Here is a 21,789-nt window from a genome sequence, read left to right on the forward strand (position 1 = left end):
TTTTAAAAATTATTCTCTCTTTCTCTCTCTCTCAATTTGTTCCGAAATAATTAAATGTCCATTATGCACTAGTTGATTATTTATACTTTTAAGTGGTAGCGATCAAAGTATTACTAAATCATTATTAAATTCGATTTTGATTTTGAAAAAAAATACAATGAGATCGATAAAGGAGAGCAAAATATGTTAATTGACACGCTAGTCTACGGATTTGTTTTCAGATAGATGTATATTTAGTACTTATAATTTTCGGCAGGTATTTTGAGACCTCGTTGATGAAAGTATTTTGCGCCAAAATAGCATTCTTATGATCTAAGTCAAAATTGCATTCTTATGACTTAAGTCAATTTATACAAGATTGGAGAAGTATAGTAGATAACTCACCAAGATGTATTAATTATAGAATTCTTAAATTTAATTGTTGATTTTACCTACAGATCTATGGATCACGTTTACAAAATTACGAACATGTTAGTGGCGTCGGATACAATTTGAAAGTGGGGGGGGGGGGGGGGGGGGCTGGACAAATCCTCAAAAATCTTGACGAGCAAAAAAAAAAAATAACAACCCTTAACTTCATAATGAAAATCTTAATCGGGGGGGGGGGGGGGGGGGGGGGGCTTATATACACTATGACTCCAACTTCTCAATATTTCAATCTGTTCATGGTATATTAGTGAATAATTATGTTTACTGCGAGAAAAAGTGGTGGGGGAGGGGGGCTCAACCCTCTATAATGCAATGTGGCCAATGGTTGTGTCTAACTTTGCAAAAATAAGTGTGGGGGCTAAGCCCCTCTAGCCCCCCCCCCCCCCCCCCCCCCCCCCCGGTTCCGACGCCTATGCTTGTAATCACCGATTCTCCATAGTAACAGGTAGATGGCATAATATTGAAAACAATTTAAGAAAATGTACAATGTGTGACTCTAAAAGTATTGGGGATGAATTTCATTATATTTTAGAATGTACACATTTTGTAAACGATAGAAAAATGTTTTTGTCCAAGATATATCATGAAAACCCAAATGTTATAAAATTAAACGAGCTCATGAATACTTTTAATGTCGAAAATATAAAAAAAAAACTTGTCAAGGTTTGTTAAGAAAATGTTCAATGTCTGTTCTCTGTTCTTCCAGAAACCAACTTCAACAACCTATTGTATTGTATAAACTTAACTTTTTCCATCATTCTTACTCCTCCTGTACATGTGATCCTTGACTGTTTTTTGTGTACAATTGCATATACTGATTTTGAACCATATATACCAGTGAACTGGTCTTGAGTGAATAAAGAATTGAAGTTGAATAATTCTAAATAATTTTTTTATTAAGAACGCTCATATATATCTGGAACCCGTATTCTTAAGTATGATTTTGAATTGGAAACTTTAAAGAAGGCTTTTGTCCCTAATGTCGGTATACATTGTGTACATGTATAAGGCTTCGACAAATCACAGGCGCGGATCATGAATGGCTTTTCTAAGGATGATAAATTTAACTTATTATTGTTAACAACTTGGACAATGCAAGGTTTGCGATAACTATTTTATGAAAGGGTTGAACTGAAAAATAAATACAGAGTACACTGGTCTTCCTATCTTAAGAGATATTTTGCTTTTTGGGTTGCTGTGGAGGTGGTTCTAATGCGTGTTTTCCCTATCCCAAATTACAAATTAATTTAATTACTCTTAAGTTCGACACAAGCATAAACTAAACTGACGTGGAAATATTTCTCACAACGATGGTTTTACGAACAGATACGCCGAATATTTATTATTGCCATTTTAATCAAATATTTAACAATGAATATGCCTGTTGAGCGCCAAAAATCTATTTACTTCTTTTCGGGTTGTACCAGTCTGTCAAATATTAGATTATAAATAATAACTACGACATTTATTTCTCGATAAAAAGGGGGGGGGGGCAATGGAGGTACTGTTATCCGTCCTTCATAAAAACAAATTAAGGCAAAGTGAATATATACGATACATAACGTTACATGTAATATAATATTCTCGGTCGGCTCTTGATATATCTAAAGCATTATTTCTTCTAATTTTTGCCCCATCTCCAAGGTTTTTTTTTTTAAAAAAAAATACCTTTTAAAATGTGGAAATTTAACTGAAGAATGAAAAACTTCTAGTTTATTTTCTAATTTAAATTTACGGCTTTCGTTTATAAATCTTAATTATTATCAACCTGTAAAATTGTCTCTCTAATTAATAATATCAGTACATTTCATTTATTACTTACAATTATTTTCAACATTTTTTTTACATTGTATTAAAAAATCATTTGATAATTAAATAAATAAATTTCCAATATCTTTAATTGTTTTTGGCAAGTAGAATTTGGTATGGGATAGCGCATTGTTTGACGGGGTGGGGAGGGGGATGTCATAATCACATCAAACGATACAGAGAGACCACCTTTCAGGTAAAAGGGGGGTGTGTACAATATATTTGCAACACCTGTGTTTTTAGAACAATTAAGCCATTTTCAACAGACACCAGAGATTCACACCTTTTGTTTTAAAACTGGGCAATACCGGATGTGTACAATATATTTGCAACACCTGTAATTTTGAAACAATGAAGCCAATTTCGACAAACACACGAAAATATCACTATTTTAAATCAAAGACATTGTAATTGTACCTCAAATTTAATGATTTTAGCGCCATTACGTTCACTTCTAAACTAGTAAATTTTCATAATATATAAAACTTCAAATATAAATAATCTATTGAAATTTGAAACAATTAGATCTGCATTTTCTTAAAATGTTAGTACATTATCATTAACGTGGACAATCGGCAAAAAAAAGTCGAAAAATAAAAGAAACTATAATTATGAAAGAAAACTTAAAAACAGAAATTAAGAAAAACCAGACAATGAAAATTAAAGCGTACGTCTTGGAAGACTAAACATTATAATAACTTAATGATTGTTAAATTCATCCCTTCTATTAGAAGATAAGTGAAGATATCCATATTTTTAATCATGAGTTGTCTAAAGAAAGACTGTTTTATAAATTGCAAGCATTGTGACAATGTTTTAAATTAGATAATTTAAAATTGAGTGAAGTTGAAGTTACACGATCCGTTACGAAATCGTTGCCTTATAAACATTCACATTCTGCTTGAAATTTTATGAGGCTTTATCTTAGATAAGATATCAAGTTACTAATAAAACATAAACTCTTATAATCACAAATTGTTTTAATTATTTTACACACGACGATATTAATTAGGTGGCACTTACCTGATAGTCTTCATTCTTCTTTTCAACCTGTCACGGGTCGCAGCAGGGGTCAAAGTGTATGCGTGTGTTTACCTGCGGCCAGGTGCAATAATCAGCACGTTCTCTATTGGTTGATTCATTCACGTGATCATTTTAAAATTAATTTTAGAGGGATATGGATTACCTGAAAGACTCGATCCTAAATGCTAAATGGGGAATGACATTTCGTATAAGAAGTAGTATTGATTTTCACCTTTATCTTTTAATCTTAAAGTAAAAATAAACACATTACAAAGCCGACAAATTTAATTTTAAACAAGATCAGTTTTTTAAGTGTACCTTCATCAGTGCGTACATAATGTGACGCTCTTGTTGATTAAAATTAATGGCGAGTATGTTCAGTGCGGACATAATATGACGCTCTTATTGATTAAAATTATTGGCAAATATGTTCAGTGACAGCGGACATAAAGATTATTTATGTTCAAGATAGACGAATATTTCGTAACATCGAACTTTAAATGGCGATTAAAAGTAAAAATAATGAAATTTATAAAGAGGCGGACATAATGTGAAGATGTCAAAAAAAAGTGGCGGACATTTCGTGATGGCGGACATAACGTGACGATTTTTTCAAAAAAGTGGCGGACATTTCGTGATGGCGGACAAAACGTGACGATTTTTTCAAAAACGTGGCGGACATATCGTGACGGCGGACATAACGTGACGGCGGACATAACGTGACTCAACAGATGTCCGAAGGAAATATCCATTATATGACCAAAAACTTTCTCTCAGTTAATAGTTAATTTTTAAAAATTATTTTACAAAAATACGAAAAAACTTTAAAAAATCCTTAAAAAATACTTATCGTATCCCCATCGTCAATTTAATATTTGATAAGTATATGTTTGTGGTTTTTTTTTGAAAATTGGAATAAACTGTGGATGTATAAAGCCACCTTAACCTAGAATATGAAAATAATAGATATCAAACTAAACATTTGGTAGGGGAGCACTGTTAACTTCCAATTCCCTATATTTTCTTTCTGCCGCCCCTCCCCCCTCCTCCTCCACTTTATAAAGTGACCAAAGTATATGAGAGCATAATAGGTATATTTTCTTACTCACCTACTCACTAGTTATTGTATTTTTTTTTAACAAAATATATTATAAAAGCTATTGATTTTGTTAAAGAAATTCCTTAGATGTTAAGAAGAAAAGTGTACCTCAACGCGCTCAATTCCTCAAATGCAAAAATTCTAAAATGTCATTTGCCCTCAGGAAGTATGATTTTTCATGGGAGAAAATCTTCATATATCTATCAGAATCCTGCAATAATTGTATATTTGTTTGATTGCATTTTTTGTTTTAATTCTGTGAATAATTTACTTCTAATCAATTGTCAGAAATAAAGTCAATATGAAAAAACACGTGCTCATTGAAATTTTATTGTCTTAAGCCATTTCATGTTAGAAACTATTTTAAGGATAACGTTTACTCAGGGTCGATGAAATTCAACAATTAGAAACAAGAAAACGACTCATAGTACATTTTGTTCAACTATAATAGTACTATTATTCACTTTCAAAAAATTAGGCTAAATACGTAATTTTCATACTAGTAACCTTGGAATGTCAAAATATTTGTTTATTTTCAAACTGTCCAAAATAAGGCAAAGATTTGGAGATTCTGAAACAGTAAAATATATAATCTTTGATAATCAAATACTTTTCAAAAAAGATTTTTAAAGGGACATCAAAGTTTAAATTTAACTTTTTTCTACATCCTATTTTTTTATCAAATAGTACAAAACTTGACTAAAAGTAACCTGACCATTAACATTCTAAACCTTTTTGTCTATATTTTGGTATTGAAATAAAACAATGACAATCAATAACTTGTTGTGAAATCTTATTTTGAACTGATTTGAATAACTTTCTTTCACATTTCAGCAAGTGATGTTAAGCGATGATACATTCCAAAAATTCAATATTATGAAAAACATTGAAAATTTGCCACTTAATTGTTACAGAAAACTAAAACTTTAACCCCTCAGTAAACAGTATCGCGAAAGCCAAGACATTAGTTATGATAATATTAACCAGAGAATCCAAACACTTCAACTTCACACATTGTAAGATACTCAGTTGTCTTGGAGATCTTGACAAATCTCCCCTTTGGTACAGACGGACAGTCGATGACGACCAGCTGTGACAGAGTACCAGGACCAGCAAAGACACCACAGGGAGTGTTGACATCTGATTCTGTCAGACCAACAGTGACGGTAACATCCCGCAGTCGGTTTGACACATCTAGAATCAGTCAAATGACATTTGTTAGAAATAAATAACAATGACATTTAAAGAACTGCGTTACTTTCAAATTTGACTTTATGTCTTCATAATACTACTCTTACTATGTTTTATTTATTTAAATATGAATCATTTCACAACGAAACCATCTGCGATCAAATCATATTGATAATTGTAAAATTGTACTTGAAAAGAAATCCGTAGCTATTGAAAACGTTTGATTTGTGTGAAAAATTCAGTCAAAATTTTTGATATTTACAGCAAATTTTAGCTTTTTGTGTCCATCCAGTGTTTCAATTTACATTGTCGCCACTTTTTAAGCTTACCTGCATACTGATCCGGTCCTCTATTGAGTATTCTGACAGATGTGATGGAATAGACAGCCTGCAGATCCACCCTCCACCAAGGATTTATATCTCCCCCTCCCGTGGAAGCACAAAGGCCTGCGATGACGTTTGTACCTCTGTTACCATCTACTGCAAGCGTGGCCGAATATGTTAAATACGTTGACGACTGTTCGGCAGGTTTACCTTTTGCAAGTTCCACCGGAACTGTGAATGATATTTCAAAACGGTTCAGAAATACAATATAATACAGTTATCGTATATTTTTAAATAAAAGACATAGAAATTATATTAAAAGCTGATAATTCAAAAAATTATTTTTACTATGTGTAGGCGGTTTGCTAATTGTCGTTCTGTTCATGTTAAAAAAAATACTTAATGCAATTTTGCTACTTTTAAAATTATCGTTCTATGATCCTGTATCCATAACATTTTACCAAACACATTATTCTGAGTTCTGAGAAAGGGGTCACAAACCAAAACAAATTCACTGTTAGTGATTCTTACAAAAATCATGATTCGTCACTCTCATTCAAAAATGTCAATTCAACGTATAAAAAGGGGTTGCTGAAACATCATAATCATAATGTACCGAAAAACTGTTACGTTTTGGGAAATGCTAGCGATGAATACTGATGTATGACGAGTACTAGGAAATTATAAGTATATTTTAAAATTAAGAAAGTCACTGTTGTTTAGATTATATTTAAACATTAAAAATCAATTCATAATTCAATGAAAAAGAGAAACACAAGAGCAAGATATCTGCTTTAATAGAGGGGGAAAGATAATTATATGTTTACCTTCAGTACAGTATGCCCCTACAAATCCATCTGTACACGAACACGTGAAACATTCGTCGTTTTGTGTGAAAGTTCCTCCGTTTTGACATGGATTGTCCAGACATTGATTCTTGTCTAAAAAGATAATATAAAGTGTTTGATAAGAGATGAGGGCAACATTTAACTCCAAAATAGTAGGGTTGTTTGATAGTCAGTGTCCTATTATTTATTTCCAAATACCAAAAAGTTTAAATTTGAAATACGGGCTTCTCGATAATAGGTAAAACAGACCCATGTTTTCTTTTTTTTTTTTCGACAGTTTTTTCAGCGACTTTGTAAAAACGGAAAAAAGAACATTAAAAGGTTAATTCTTAAGAAATAAAGTGTTTTCGTGAATGTTGCAGAATAACCTCAAAGGTCGAGAAATGATATTTTGAAATATATATTTCAAACATAATTTCGAAGCCGAACTTTAACCTATTGACGTTACTACGTAACATATAACTCATTTGTACATAACTATCTGAAGAGCCAGGAATGGCAAAAACGTTTGCAGTCATACCTTGATATTTGCTTCTTTGATTTCCTGCATATGCAACTGTTATGATCAAAGCAACCTGAATCAAAAAACAAATCTGCACTGAAAAAATATTTTATCTCATCTTTTGTTTTAAAATTAACATTCCCTCTTTGTTTTACACATGCAATCGTTGCGTGCCTTAAGTTTTTTTGGGTGACTTTAAAAGCGAATATATTTTTAATGTAACGTTTATGCTTAATTGAACTGATGAAATGTACAAAATGGACAAGATTAAACAAGTACTCCTCTTAAAAGAATGATCGGCAATGATGATCTATAGATAGCTAGAAGCAATCAACAGTTTTGCAGTTTGATGTAAAATACTTCAAACAACTGTATTTTAACAACATATAGAATATTCTGAATCTGTACACCATATTTCCATCATAATAAACCGTAAACAAATTTAATTTTGAAATAAATTTTGGGAAAGCCGTTCGTAAACTCCTTGTCTTGTTTCATATTTTTAACGTAATTATTAAATGTTAATGTACCTTTTTCTTCAGAACACTAGGTAGGGCTCTCTAAAGAGCATTAACACGTATACTAAGAAAGAGTTGTATTCAAATTATTTAATGCGACTGAAAAACATTGAATGCCATCATAACTTGCTATTGAGGTCGCATTATAACGTACCCTTGTTTATAAATCAAGCCGTCTTCCTAGCTACTATTACGGAACATCAATAGATCGAGGTCAGTTCATAGAGCATCTTCTTATGATCGAGGTCAGTTCATCGAGGTCAACTGCATTACTGAATGAATCTTTCGATCGAAATTCTTACGCGTGAGACAAAATGTGCATTCTTGAATTAACAGGTAGAACTGTATTTAATGTTTGTTTGCATCACTTAAGGTAAATGAATGGGAATAAACTGAGTAAATGGTATATAAATACTAAACCAAAGCTTCAAATTGTATAAGAACTACTAATGCAAGCGGAATGTGTGCGCACGTGGAAGCATTTGCCGGATGCCTTATACACACCTCACAGCCTACCCAATATTCAGGGTCATGAACCCTTGGGAGCATTCATTATTGTCCCCAAGAGAGACATCTCTTGAAAACGTGCATTGACTATAGTCTGTTTCTTTATCTTATTAAAATAAACAAATTCAGAAAAGTTTTCAGGGTATTTATACATAATACATATTACAATGAGTATAAGGCATGAACAATGCATGAAAGAAGTACGTTATCAAATGTAGTACTAGTAATACACTATATTATGTAAATTGAGAAAAAAAAATACACAGTGGTTTTGTTTCCAAACATATGATTAAAGGGGGAAAAATTATATTTTAATTCTTTTTCATCTTATATTAAATAATATTCTAAAAAATATTAATATTTGTATTTGATGGCTATAACAAGACCTATACATTTATCAGACAATTTTTATGTATATTATGTCCATTTTCAATTGTAACTGAATATTTTTGTTCTGTTTGTATACAAAAGAGTATATTAGAAAACTTATATTAAATAGTAATGCCAAATTTAAATTAAATAACGATAGCTGTTTCTAAAAATGTTACACGTATATGAAAATGTTATATAAAAACATATGTTAGATGTATAGGAAAAATACAAAATAAGTGCACTCGATAAAAAGTTTGTTGGTATTCATTATGTGAACTCTTACTGTTGAAACAATTCGTCCAGTAACATGTAAAGTGCCCACGCCTTTTTTATGTAACATAAATAAGAATGTTATGAATGATGTGTATAGAACAAATTCTTCTGTGGTTGGCTCCATGAATCTTGAAAAGGTGGTGTTAGTTGGTAAACAGGCAGAATAAGGTCCCATTCTAATCTTCATGAAATATTCATTAATGTCATGGTCTGGAAACTAAAATAGAATAAACAAATTGTTAAAAGAATTAATTTTTGCAAACATTGTGCACTCATCAAATACTTAAATATTCAATGCAGTTATTTCAAGAATGTGCTATAAAGTGATACTGACAATATAATCTTTTCTAATATTGTACATACATGTATTACATCATTTTGCCGCTAATTGAAAACCCAGCTGACAGTTTCTTTATCTTTTTATTATATATATAATGTCAAAAGATAGTTGCATCATGTGCATGTACTTTCAGAAATTTTAAAAGCCATAAAAACATTTTAGTCCTACAAAACACTTTTAATTTTTCAAATTTTGTATAAACAAATCAAATATGTACTAATATACCAGTATTAAAGTCACAAGTGATATACATTTTAAAGCAATATCACTTGTACAACAAAATCAGGAAACTTGGGTCATTCAAGTCTGCACACATGTGAAAAATGTAATGAATCAAATATTTAAAACAGAATCACCAGAAACCATCTGCCTTTGTTAACAACTGGTGTAATTTCAAAGATATTTAGATTTCCAGTGGACAGAAAGATGTTGAACAAAGATCAGTCATAAACTCTTATGTTACAAATTAATGTCTGTATGAGTTGCAACTATCAACATTCTATGTACACCAAAAAAAAGATTGTGTCAATAACAAAAACTAATCTGAAAAAAATATTTACAACATAAGAAATTCATGTGATTTCTGCAAATCCCATTCTCTCAGAGAGTGTGAAAGACATTTCTTTAAGCTTAAATAACATTTTCAAACTCCTTGTATTCCTTTCAGAGGTAAAATTTCCCACCACTTCAAATACCAATAATCATGCAATGTTGCAACAAGATGCCCAAACAAACCTTTTTCTTTTACACAAGACATGGTGGCTATTTAGAGGACCTTGCTTGGCTTTTAATCAGCTTAAACTAAATATATATCTACATAATGAGTACAAGTTGAAAGTACCTTCTGGGCTTCAGAAGACTTGACTGGGTCATAAGCAATATCAAATTGACAATATCTTCTATATTCCTGATCTTCAGATCTTCAGATCATCTGGAGGCCACAGGTAAACCTGTTGATTAGAAGAAAAAAGACACACTATCATAACAAAGCTAAATGCTGTCATTATCAAAACAACAGGTGTGTCCAAGATTACACTTTTTATGGGCACATGCAGTATCTGAGACATGGGTCAAAACATTACCCTAGTAACAGCCATACCAACTCATTGAGTGGGAAATGACATATATATGTAACTATTAAATTTGTCATTTTATACTCCTCCCCCCTCTCTCTCTCTCTCTCTCTCTCTCTCTCTCACACACACACACACACCACAGTCTATCTCTATTTCTCTCCCATTCTCTCAATTGCATAAGTTATATTTACATAACAAATACAAACCCTTGATTAATAAATACTCTCATCGTTAATAGATAGATAAGACATACAGTTTGAAAGAGATATACGTGTATCAAAACTACATGTACGTGTCGAGGAAATTCTGTATGGAAATGACTGAAGCCAGTGAAGGCATGATTGACGCAAACACAATATTCTAGGAATAACATACACTATTTTTTTAACGTATACTAGGTACCAGTATGTGTAAAAACTGACTATAATACACCTGCATACACATTTCATACTAAAACATGTCTTTCAAGTCACATTTCACAACGACCATTAATTATTTACATTTTGGTAACACATGCAGTGGAATTATTGCACTGCAGGTTTTTAAAAAGTTGTTTATCTAGTTTAACATTGTAAGTAAGTATGTTCTTACCGATACATGGCTACCCCCTAGCACGTTTCAGATTGTTGACAAAATCGAAAACTGCTCTTCATGCGGTTAAATGCTGAGCAATATTTAACGAGATAAGACTAATCACCCCAAACTTCGATTTCACATTAATAAACAATTGTTCTGCAGCTTTAAATAATTTAAAAAGCTTGCCGCTGGAATAAACATTAACTTTTACTTACTTTTTCGATCTAAACTCCTCTCGCGATTTGCAAGTCTTCAACTGGTCTCGTTAAAATCCCGTTAATTGGCGTATTTAGGCGTTCCCGGTTTTTTTTAACTTTTTCGTTAATATAAAAATCAGAAAGGCTCCGATTATGCTAATAAGGCTGTGAGGTGTGTTATATGGACATAATAGTGATCGGCCGTGATTTCAATAAAGAATAGACTACATAGTCTTTACAGAGAGCAGTGTTAGTACTAAAACTCATAGACAGGCCTGTTGAAGCGGCTTTTCGTCTGATTCTTAATACAACAGTTTGACATAGTTATCGAAACAATTTTAAAAACTGTATGCATCCAAGCACTATTGATATCGAACTCTTGTCTCGTTTAACTAGACGCTCGGCTGACTCCGTAAATATCCGACAAGTAAGAGAGTCCCCTCTCTGCTTGTCGCAGATTTACGGAGACAGCCGAGCGTCTGGTTAAACGAGATTATATTACCTCTGGCGTAGGAATATATGACCACAAAAATATCTAATTTGTTCGTAGTATATACAATTTGACTATTTCAAAGTGTTTATAGACAAGTTTCCTTGAAAAACAATGCTTCAGCATATATTACATTGAATTTTTTTTTTATCATTTTCAAGAACTTTGTCTTGTCAGCGGTGATGATTTGTGCTTAGGTCCAAACACTGTTTCACTTTCGGTTTGCCAGAGTAACTTCCAAAAATGAACGAATTTGTATGACGATGTATATCCATATCTTTAATAAATCTCAACAATGTTGGTTTTGTTATATTTTTATAAACTACGAAACAATAAATATCTATTCTTTTTGATACGGTATCGATATTTGCGAGTTATCAATTTTCATTGTGAAATTTTCATTTTTCTGTTTATTCTTCAAACTGTGGTACATTCTATGTTACTTTTTTTCTCCTATTATCGCAAGTTCTACTTCTTATTTTACAATAATACCGTTTCTTTACTACATTATTCTACTTATGTATGTTAATACGATCAAGCAAACCAAGAAGCGCATTGAGCGAAGACGAATACAAGTTTTGATAATTTGATGCTGCATTATAACGCCAAGAGGCCGTGAATGTTCCACAGTAAGTTCTATGTTTTACACAAAAAGGTGAATGAATGCGAGATGTTTCAACCCGGGACATCTCGCACTAATATGTGTGCATGAAATAACAGTAGAGAAATATAGGTATATCTTCATATATATATTTTCATACTTTGTGAATCAGCTTTTATTCGCTTGCGAGAAATTTTCGCACGAGAGCCTTTTTGTCGCGAATGTTTCTCGCCATGAACCAGTCCTTATCGTATGGTTGTTATAAAAAAATACGGGTCTGGATAAGGCTTGGTCGCAAATATTAATCGTCGCGGCGAATAAACGCTGATTTACAGTAAAAGAATGTGACAGCTTAATTAAAATAAATTGTTAACTGTAAGCGTTTCCAGCCATCATATTTTCTCAATTAATCTATTTAAAGAACAAACGCTAAAAGCTTAGAAAATATAATTTAATAGGCCATTCATATTTTAAAAACATATTCTTAAACTCAAGTATCTTATCATAAGTTCACATTAGTTGAAAAAAAAATACAACATCAATTTTATTGCTTTCAAAATGCCAAATACACTCATGATTCTACAGCAGTTCTGATTTTCAAAAACGTAATATTTACCTACGCCAACATTCCGCAAAAAAAGAAGATCTTGTTAGATTCTAAAATTTTGATTACTATTTCAAGGCCAAATTGTATAACAGAAAAATATTGTAATCGAGTTTTTTTTCATCTTGATCTAATGAACATATAATCAAAGAACTGCGAACGCTAACGCCTGTTTCCTGCCTACATTTAACATCCAAATATGTCGGAATTTCTGTTAGATATTCAAAAACTAAACTTTCTACTTAAAAGTATAGTCAAATCCTAATCAATCTATATCAAAACAAAATTTGTAAGAACATTATTTATTTTTAAACAAAAGTTTTGCTAACGCGGGGTCTAAAAATATGTCATGGAAATCGTTCTCTATGAGTGAGGAAAATTTTATTTAGCGGCCAATATGTGCATAAAAACTTCATGATAACATATTAACGATATGTATTAAAGTAAATTTTCATTTTAATTCATATCTGTTAATTAGTTTTCGAACATTTACAAAGCAAAATTCTTTTTTTGGAATGTATTTCGGTCTGTAGACATATGCCCCCCCCCCCACCCCTCCCCCCGTGAAACAACAAACCCTTTGGTAAAAATATGCTAAATAACAATAATTTAAACCCCTCAAAAGGAATTTTTGTTTCACGGGGGGGGGGGGGGGGGACGTTTTAAAAAACATTTCCGTTTTCCTTTATTTTCTATTATGAAATGAGCTATTTTAACCCAAAATACAAAGTTATCTCGCTTTGTTTGACCAAATCATTTATATTTAATGAAAATATACATAAATGTTTACATTAATATAAAAAATTAAATTTAATTAGACAACTTGCAAAAAATGACTTTTAGTTAGGCGGCTAAACAATGCTATCGTTCGCAGTCCTTTCAGTTTGATAATAAGTATATTTTGGCTCGGGTCAAAACGTGAAGAGGATTCAGCAAGCGTAGCCTTCTGTCACGTTATCTTTCCCCAACCTTAATAGCCTAATACATGTATATTTCAAGACAATAACCATGTAATTTTTATTAATGACCTTTAATATGTGATTTTATATATTTTTATTGCTTAAAAATGTCTGAATGGTTTATTAACACTATTAAGATCAGCATTTAAGCCATTGTCAAATTAAAAAATAGCCCTTATCCAGCATCTTCTGATTGGGCATACAAATAAAACTTTGATAAGACCCCTGGAAAAATTAGGAGGTAAAATGTTATTCTTATTTGATCAGTTGATGCCTTATAGCAATAACCCTATACATGTATGTAGAACAAGAAAAAGTCACCAGGGCAGAAGTTTGAAAAGAATGTCAAAATTGATATATTTCAAGCAAAATCCCATAACGTTCTATATTTAAAATTAACAAACTTTGAGATAACCCCCTAAAAACAATGTGGTAAATGTTTTTGTTTTTTTTTTTTAAAATGAGTATTATTTCAGTAAAAATTTATGTCAGAAATTTCATAAATTTTTTAGGACAGAACAAATTAAACCTGGCCTCTTTAAATATGGAAATGTATCCTATTGTCAGTAAGATTTCTGACCTAATTACAACCTATTCTGGAAAGAAAAATATAATGTTGATATATATTTTCAACACGTCTTGATTACTTTTAGAAGGTTGGATATTCAAAAATTAACCATAAGCTCTTCCTACAATTTTATAATATCAATTGTTTAGATATAACCTATACTTTACACCCCCCCCCCCCTAATTTTGGTTCAGCTCTTCTTTTGAGGGAGATCAATACAGTCTAAAAATTGTCACCACCATCGATCCTTCTTAGTGTGTGTTATACAAAATCAAACGCGCCAGATAATTGAAACTATGAAAAAATATATAATTTAAAAAAAAAAATGCGAAGTGTTGTTCAGTAATATATATATATATATATATATATATATATATATATATATATATATATATATATATATATATATATATCACAGGATGAATCCCTGTCATTCAGACAATTAAAATATGACTGAGTGGTAATGCCATTCAGTCACCTTTCCAGACCATTCAGCTACCATTCAGTTGACTGAATGGCAGAGATTAATCTTGTGTATTAAAAAATTATACATGGTTTATATAAAACAACCGATTAGGAAAAAATATGATCCCTATTTAAATGAAAACATAAAAATCTCTTTATACTTTTTAGATTTGTATACTGCGATGATAATGCTCTATTTAACATCAGCACTACCTAAATTCTAATTATAACTTAACACAGTATTAAAATAAATAGATGCTAGAGAATTCGTCTGGAACTGCATACATCAGGTGAAGTACGAACGGGGTGTGGTGGTACAAGGTATAATGTAGAGGTGCGCTGTGGGCCGTGTGGCAAAAACAACGGATAGGTGTGCCGTAATCTCAAAAGGTCCACTGTTCAGTCCATCAAATTCAATTCCAGGTAAATAAAACACAATTGATGAAAGATTTTCAATATAAGTGAGTCTCAACACTGATAATAGTCTAATGAATTAATAATTAAAGATATGTCTCCAACGAGACGGATATGGCCGTTACTGGCCTCCGGACTCCGAGTGAGCTGGACGACTCCTGGAGGCTGGCATCCGTTTTTCAGACTAAAGACTGACAATTTCACTTGACTATATATAAGAACCTGAACAATTAGTGAAAATAATTATGTGATGACCTTAAGTTAGCTGAGTGGAAGAATGACCTATATAAAATAATTAGAAAACTCAATTAGTCTTTGATGTTCTAAACATGAAAATTGCCCAACGTTGTTGGAACAGTTTAGACGTTCCTGAGACATACCACTCTGTTCCTTTTAAATAACACATAGAGTCCTCAAAGTGTCAATCACTAATTCATTAAATAACTTTGATAAAATTAATTTGTGAGAAATTATTACAAAACGCATGTTGAATTGATAAAGTAGGGTCCAAAATAAAGTTTTTCATATACAGTAAATCACGCTAATTTATGTAGTAAAGCCTGGCGGATGTGTGTTCACTTAAATTTTAACTCCATTTTACTACAAAAGTTAAAATGCGCGTTTTTTCTTACTCTCATATGTGTACGAGGGTCAATCAAAAAATACGAAGACTTTTGTCATAGCTATGTTACTTAGCGTCATATCATTACTAAATTTGGTAGACATAATTTAGCAATAGTTTCAAACAATTTGCAAGAAAAAAGTTATTAAATTCCTTTATTTCTGAGAATTATTTAGAATCTAATCCTGCAGAAATGAGGTCACGGCGCACGGTCAAAATTTGTGTTATGTCAACAATAAACCATATAATGTTGAAAATATTATCTCTATAAATTGGGCATAAAACCAAATAATATTGAAACCTCAAATTCAGTATAGTCATTATAGTCTATGTTCCAAATAATGACGGAATATATTGTTTTGTCGAACAGATATTAGTAACTAAAGACAAATAGTCCTCTTTAGAATTGACTAAAAACATCGACATCGCCGGACGTCACGGCGCAACGAGAAGTACAAACAAAATGGATTCAACTCAGGAAAAAGCCGATAGGAGTTGTGAAAATGTCCAGTGGTGCAAAAAATAAGTCAACAATTATTTGCAAGTTTGTGATTAACTGTAATAAATTTTGTTGGGGTGGTGGTAATTGTATTTTGAATATAAAAAAGTCCGAAAGAGAGTTGAATATCTATAAATATTTGGTCAAAAAATAAGTAACGTCAACCGACGTTTCGTGTTATCCTTACTGTAAACTAAGAGATACACGGTTAGAAGATCGAAATTTTGAAAAAATAACATGATTCTCGAACAAATGTGTGCAAATAAGATGTTAAGTGGTTCAGTGTCATTTTAAATTGTAAGGTTAAAGACACAAGAGACTTAGCGTGATATAAAGATTGGGTATATCTATAAACTGTGCGTGTTTAATCTTGACGTCATGTTTTGAACCTTACCGTGCGCCGTGGTGACAAAACATGTTGTTTTAAAAAGGGGTAACAAAAATACCATTTCATCAAATGGACTAAAACTTCGCATATCAATAACATAAGTGTTGGTGCAGAGATTAATCTGTTAAGTATGACTTTCATGAAAAATATATGATAGACAGCCACATTGTCTTCGTATTTTTTGATTGACCCTCGTATGCATATATCAAGGGGTTTTTTTTAACGAGGGATGGGGGTGGCAATAAAAAAAATTATAATTCTGTTTGCCGGAAAGGGGGAGTCCGAGGCCTACTGTCAATAATTTTAATAAGTTTGCATTTTCAAATGCAGCGCTAGGGTCTATGCCTCCTCGAGCTGGTAGATGCATATATAATACAATGTACAGTTAAACTCGTTTAGAACGAACACGGATAAAGTGAATTCTCGGATACAACGAAGTTTTTCTAAGTCCCCGGTTAAACAGTTAACAAATAAAAAAGTATGAACTCCTTTTTATCATTACAGTTTAAATGAATTTATTTTCAATAATATTTTTCAATTTACAATCAAGGTAATGTATTTTCATATTAAGCTTAAAATTACAAAAATTATAGTCTAGTAAAAGAAAACATAAAATAGTGAATTCGCTTTAGTCATTTTTACGAATTCTTTATTCAAATATATCGAAATACGAATATAAATAAGCAAATCCAATGCTCCCTCAGACTTCGCTATAACTGAGTTTTACTGTATATATTCTTTAAGTTATCTTTAAGAGACGTTGTTTCGATAAAGTTCAGATGAGTTGCACTCGAACCATTATCATAGACATTAATTCCTTTCAACTACGCTAGCGTAAACACTTCAAAAGCTAATTAGGGACACTTTATATATGTATAAAGAAGACAACTACAGTAACAATACTATTAGTAATACAAGATGTATTTTAATCAATTCTGAAAGTATGGCGTCCGTTAACATATGATTATTTAAGCCAATAATATAATTAAATAGAATGGATCGACCTACGTACATGTTAACAATATCTATAGGAATTGATTAAGCCGACCAGACAATACTTGTTTACTTATCACGTGGCATTTTTTATAGCTGGGGCGGGGAGGGGGGTGGATTCAATTATAAAAGAAATGAAACTATATCTAACAAATAAAGTTTTCTACAAAATGAATTTAAATGGCATATAAAATCACGTCGAACACATGAATCAAGCCTTAGCCACACTTTTTTTTTCATTTAAACTATATTGCAAATACTGGACCGCGGCGAGAAATATTAGCGACAATGTAGCACTCGCGAGCTCCGCGAAAATTTCTCGCACGCAAATAAAAGTTTGTTTACAGTATGCTTGGCAGAGACATACTCAATACATATATCAATATGAAAGGTTAACAAATATTCCTTCTAAAGGAATGATCGGCATGAAATATCATTGGTCAGCTCTGTTTTTTAATATACGCAACATGCATAGCACCGTTTTATTGATTTCCAAAATTGCAAGGCATGAATGAACTTTACTTTTAGTAGGCGAATTATACTTCTGACTTGTATAATCCTACGCATATGTGAAAAAAAAAACCGTGATTTAAATCATTATGTATGTTACTCTATACATGTTTTTTTAGGGTAAACGGATAAGATTACCGTTTTAGAAATCTACGTTTAATTAAAGATTTAAATAAGGCTGTCATTACATTGTAAATAAAATAGAGCAAGGCACAATGTGTGCGCAAAAAGTTAAATTTGCCGGATGCCTCATATGGACACAACTGTGATCGGCCAAAGCCGATCACAAAAAAGTTATATTGAAAGCCAATTTAACTTTGCAATTTTTTCAGAAGTTACACAAGAGCACATTGAATCACAGTTTCAGATTAATTTTACAAGCAAATTACCGCCACTTTTTGCCCTATTTTTCACTCTGCTTACTTCTGTATTCTTCGTTACATTTTCACACATTTGCTACTAAATTGGTTATATATATATGCTTAATAAATTTTAATAAATAAGTTTTTTTTGGGTTTTTTTATGTTTTTATGCGACATATGTATTTTTTCGGAATTTTGAAAGTACAACAAAAATTGATACAATTCAAATGCATTTAATACATGTACACTCTTGCTAATTTTTCTTTTTTAGAATAATAAATATTTAAGTTAGGAGATGACCTGCACTACTTGATCTCTACTGAATTGACAAATACGATTGATAGAATATTACAATATTTGTCAGTATTTCTTGACATTTTACTTTTGCCTTTACTACCCATAAAAGGGCCTTCTTTGAGCTACATTATAGTACATAAGACCTATCCCTGTGACCTCCTCTTAAATTTAATTTCAAGTCAAATCCTACATGTATCACATAGGACATCAGTCTTTAAATAATGATTTGTTTTGAAACCACTCAGAATGTGAACTCTTCCTCCAACTCGCCACTAAGGTAAGGGGGAAAAAGACCGGCTGAGCGATGACAAAAATAAAATAAAGATTTGATTTTAACTAGGACATTCACGCCTCATATAATGAACTGTTCTTCGCTTAAACACGAGTTATTAATAATTTGAATTTTCTGCTCTTCAAAGTTAATGATAATGTTACTAGGCTTAATTCTTATAATATTCCGTCATTATATAGTTGTCACTTAATAGATGTAAGTTCGGTTTAAATATAAGCTGTATATGCCAAATTATATCGCTAGAAATATTAAACATTGTTCAAATTGTTTTTTAGAACACCATTTATCGTAAAACACGAACTATCAAGAAACTTGGTCTGCTCTTAAAAGTACGAAGTTAAAGTAACAGTACTCTAAAACTATTGGGTAATGAAAATCGTTCATTTTCTTCTTGAAAACCTTCCACCCTTCCACCATAAAAAATGTAGTCCCTTACTAAACCCAGTAAAAATGTAATTTAAATATAAATATACTACTAGAATTAATATATGATGCAGATTTTTTTCAGACTAGAGGTCACCAAAAACGGCTACCTAAAGTCTGAGAACCCAAACTCTTTAATGACTTAAATATTTTCAGTGTTATTTTATACTAGATCAAACTTAACAATTAACGATATAAACAAGATGTAAAAAAAATAATTAACCTGTTAAAGATGTTATTCATCCGATTTTTGACCGGATTTTCCAACGGAAAAATCCGGTTATTAAAATGGTGAAAAGGGCGGGCTGCCAAAAGGGTACCCTCACTGGTATATTTCCTCCTACAGTTCTCAAGATAGGAAATTGTTCTTTTGCAGATCAGTTGTACATATATCAGAGGTGTGCATATTGCTAGGATTTTGATTTCCGATAGTTTAATGAAGAAAAATATAAGCTTTTGAACTTAGTCATTTTTGGGCAAAATATTGCATATAGGGTACCCTCATTGTACGGATAAATCCTCCTACATTTTTCAAGATAGGAAGTTGTTCTTTTGCAGATCAGTTGTATATATATCAGAGGTGTGCATATTGATTTCCGATAATTTAATAAAGATAAATACAAGCTTTTGAACTTAGTCATTTTTGGCAAAATACTGCATATAGGGTACCCTCATTGTACGGATAACTCCTCCTACAGTTCGTAAACTAGGAAGTTGTTCTTTTGCAGATCAATTGAAGTTATTTTAGAGGGTTTCGTTTTGCTAGAATTTTGATTTCCGATAATTTATGGAGAAAAATACAAGCTTTTGAACATAGTCATGTTTTGGGCAAATTATTGCAGATAGGGTACCCTCATTGTACGGATAAGTTCTCCTACAGTTTTCAAGATAGGAAATTCTTCTTTTGCAGATCAGTTGTACATATATTAGAGGTGTGCTTATTGGTAGGATTTTCATTTCCGAAAATTTATGAAAAAATACCAGCTTTTGAACTTAGTCATTTTTGGCAAGATACTGCATATAGGGTACGCCATTTCACTGGATACGGGTTGGCAGGGATTATAGATACAGTTCACATAAAAGAAAACCCGGTATGCTGTCACATTGACAGGTTTTCACTTGTTGATACAATTCTATGCAATGCTGATGACTTGCACTTTCAGATAATCTATACCTTACAAATATCTTTAATAATGCTAAACTAATTGCTTAAACTTTTTTTTTAAATACGGCATATTAAAGTCCCCATAAAACTATTTGATTAAACACATGTAATACATGTGAATGGCAAAATGTTTTACAAATAGATATCCTTACGCTCAACCATCTTGTTTCTGTGTTACATTACATTATCCATGGTTTTTTTTTAATTTTGTTGAATAATTCAAGAGGCTTTTAAAAGGTAAATCGACAGCGCAGCTATGTAATACTGTGGGCAATTCAGTTTAGGAAGTGACGTTTCCATTCGTGGCATCGATTAAAATCACCAGAATAAACAAAATTGTTTAGCTAATTTTCAAAATTAAATTGCAACCATTTAAAAAAAACCTGATCCAGACTCAAATGAAACACAACGGAAACTCTTTTTGATAGCGTTTAAAGTATTTTAGTAAACTCGTAAAATGATGTGATAATGCTGTAAAGAACACTTACACTAACTTATACTAGTAACAAAAATACACTACCGTCAATAAGTATAACATCTTCTCCATGGTTGTCTTCATACAAGCTCTAGTGCAAGTGATTTCGCTATGTCAGTGCATCTTTTATAAAGCAGTTTCTCGTAATTTTTTATCTCCAGTTAAATAATCTCTACATTCTAAATGATTACAACGCAACAGATGTGACGTATTTTGTTTCCTGGAAGAGTCAATCCTAAGGCAATACACACTAAAAAAACAAATAATTCAACTAATAGTTGACTCTGACGTTTATAAATTACATATTTATCTAAAACGTTTATAGATACAGTATTTGGGAAAAAATGTGTAGATGTGCATTTTGCCAGGAATTCCACATTCATGTCTTTTTTTAGCTCCCCGAGCTGAAAGCTCAAGTGAGCTATTCTGATCACATTTTGTCTGTCGTCCGTCTGTCTGTACACTTTTCACATTTTCAACATCTTCTCAAGAACCACTGGGCCAATTTTAACCAAACTTGGCACAAAGCATCCTTGGCCTAAGGGGATTCAAAGTTGTGAAAATAAAGGAACACGCCCT

At 31.8% G+C, this 21,789-nt stretch overlaps 1 protein-coding gene across 1 annotated transcript; it reads right to left on the minus strand.

The window, feature by feature from the left end:
* Positions 1 to 5,055: 5,055 nt before the first annotated feature.
* On the minus strand, positions 5,056 to 21,314 carry LOC117688601 (fucolectin-like). The gene is made up of 5 exons (XM_066079934.1): positions 21,256 to 21,314; positions 7,243 to 7,297; positions 6,702 to 6,815; positions 5,881 to 6,105; positions 5,056 to 5,554 (listed from the first exon to the last, which is right to left on the minus strand). Exons 1-5 carry the CDS (start codon positions 21,292 to 21,294, stop codon positions 5,340 to 5,342), a joined length of 648 nt encoding a protein of 215 aa, XP_065936006.1. The 5' UTR covers positions 21,295 to 21,314; the 3' UTR covers positions 5,056 to 5,339.
* Between the last annotated feature and the right edge of the window lie 475 nt (positions 21,315 to 21,789).

Source organism: Magallana gigas, chromosome 1 (genome assembly GCF_963853765.1).
Source record: "Magallana gigas chromosome 1, xbMagGiga1.1, whole genome shotgun sequence".
Taxonomy (NCBI): domain Eukaryota; kingdom Metazoa; phylum Mollusca; class Bivalvia; order Ostreida; family Ostreidae; genus Magallana; species Magallana gigas.

Bases quoted from the DNA above. Each gene is read 5' to 3' on its own strand.
- LOC117688601 (XM_066079934.1), bottom strand. From the start codon at position 21,294: ATGAAGACAACCATGGAGAAGATGTTATACTTATTGACG. The intron at 7,298-21,255 runs GTAGTGTATTTT...TTTTTGATTCAG, and splicing joins AGATGTTATACTTATTGACG to GTTGCTTTGATCATAACAGT. The intron at 5,555-5,880 runs GTAAGCTTAAAA...GACTGATTCTAG, and splicing joins AGGACCGGATCAGTATGCAG to ATGTGTCAAACCGACTGCGG.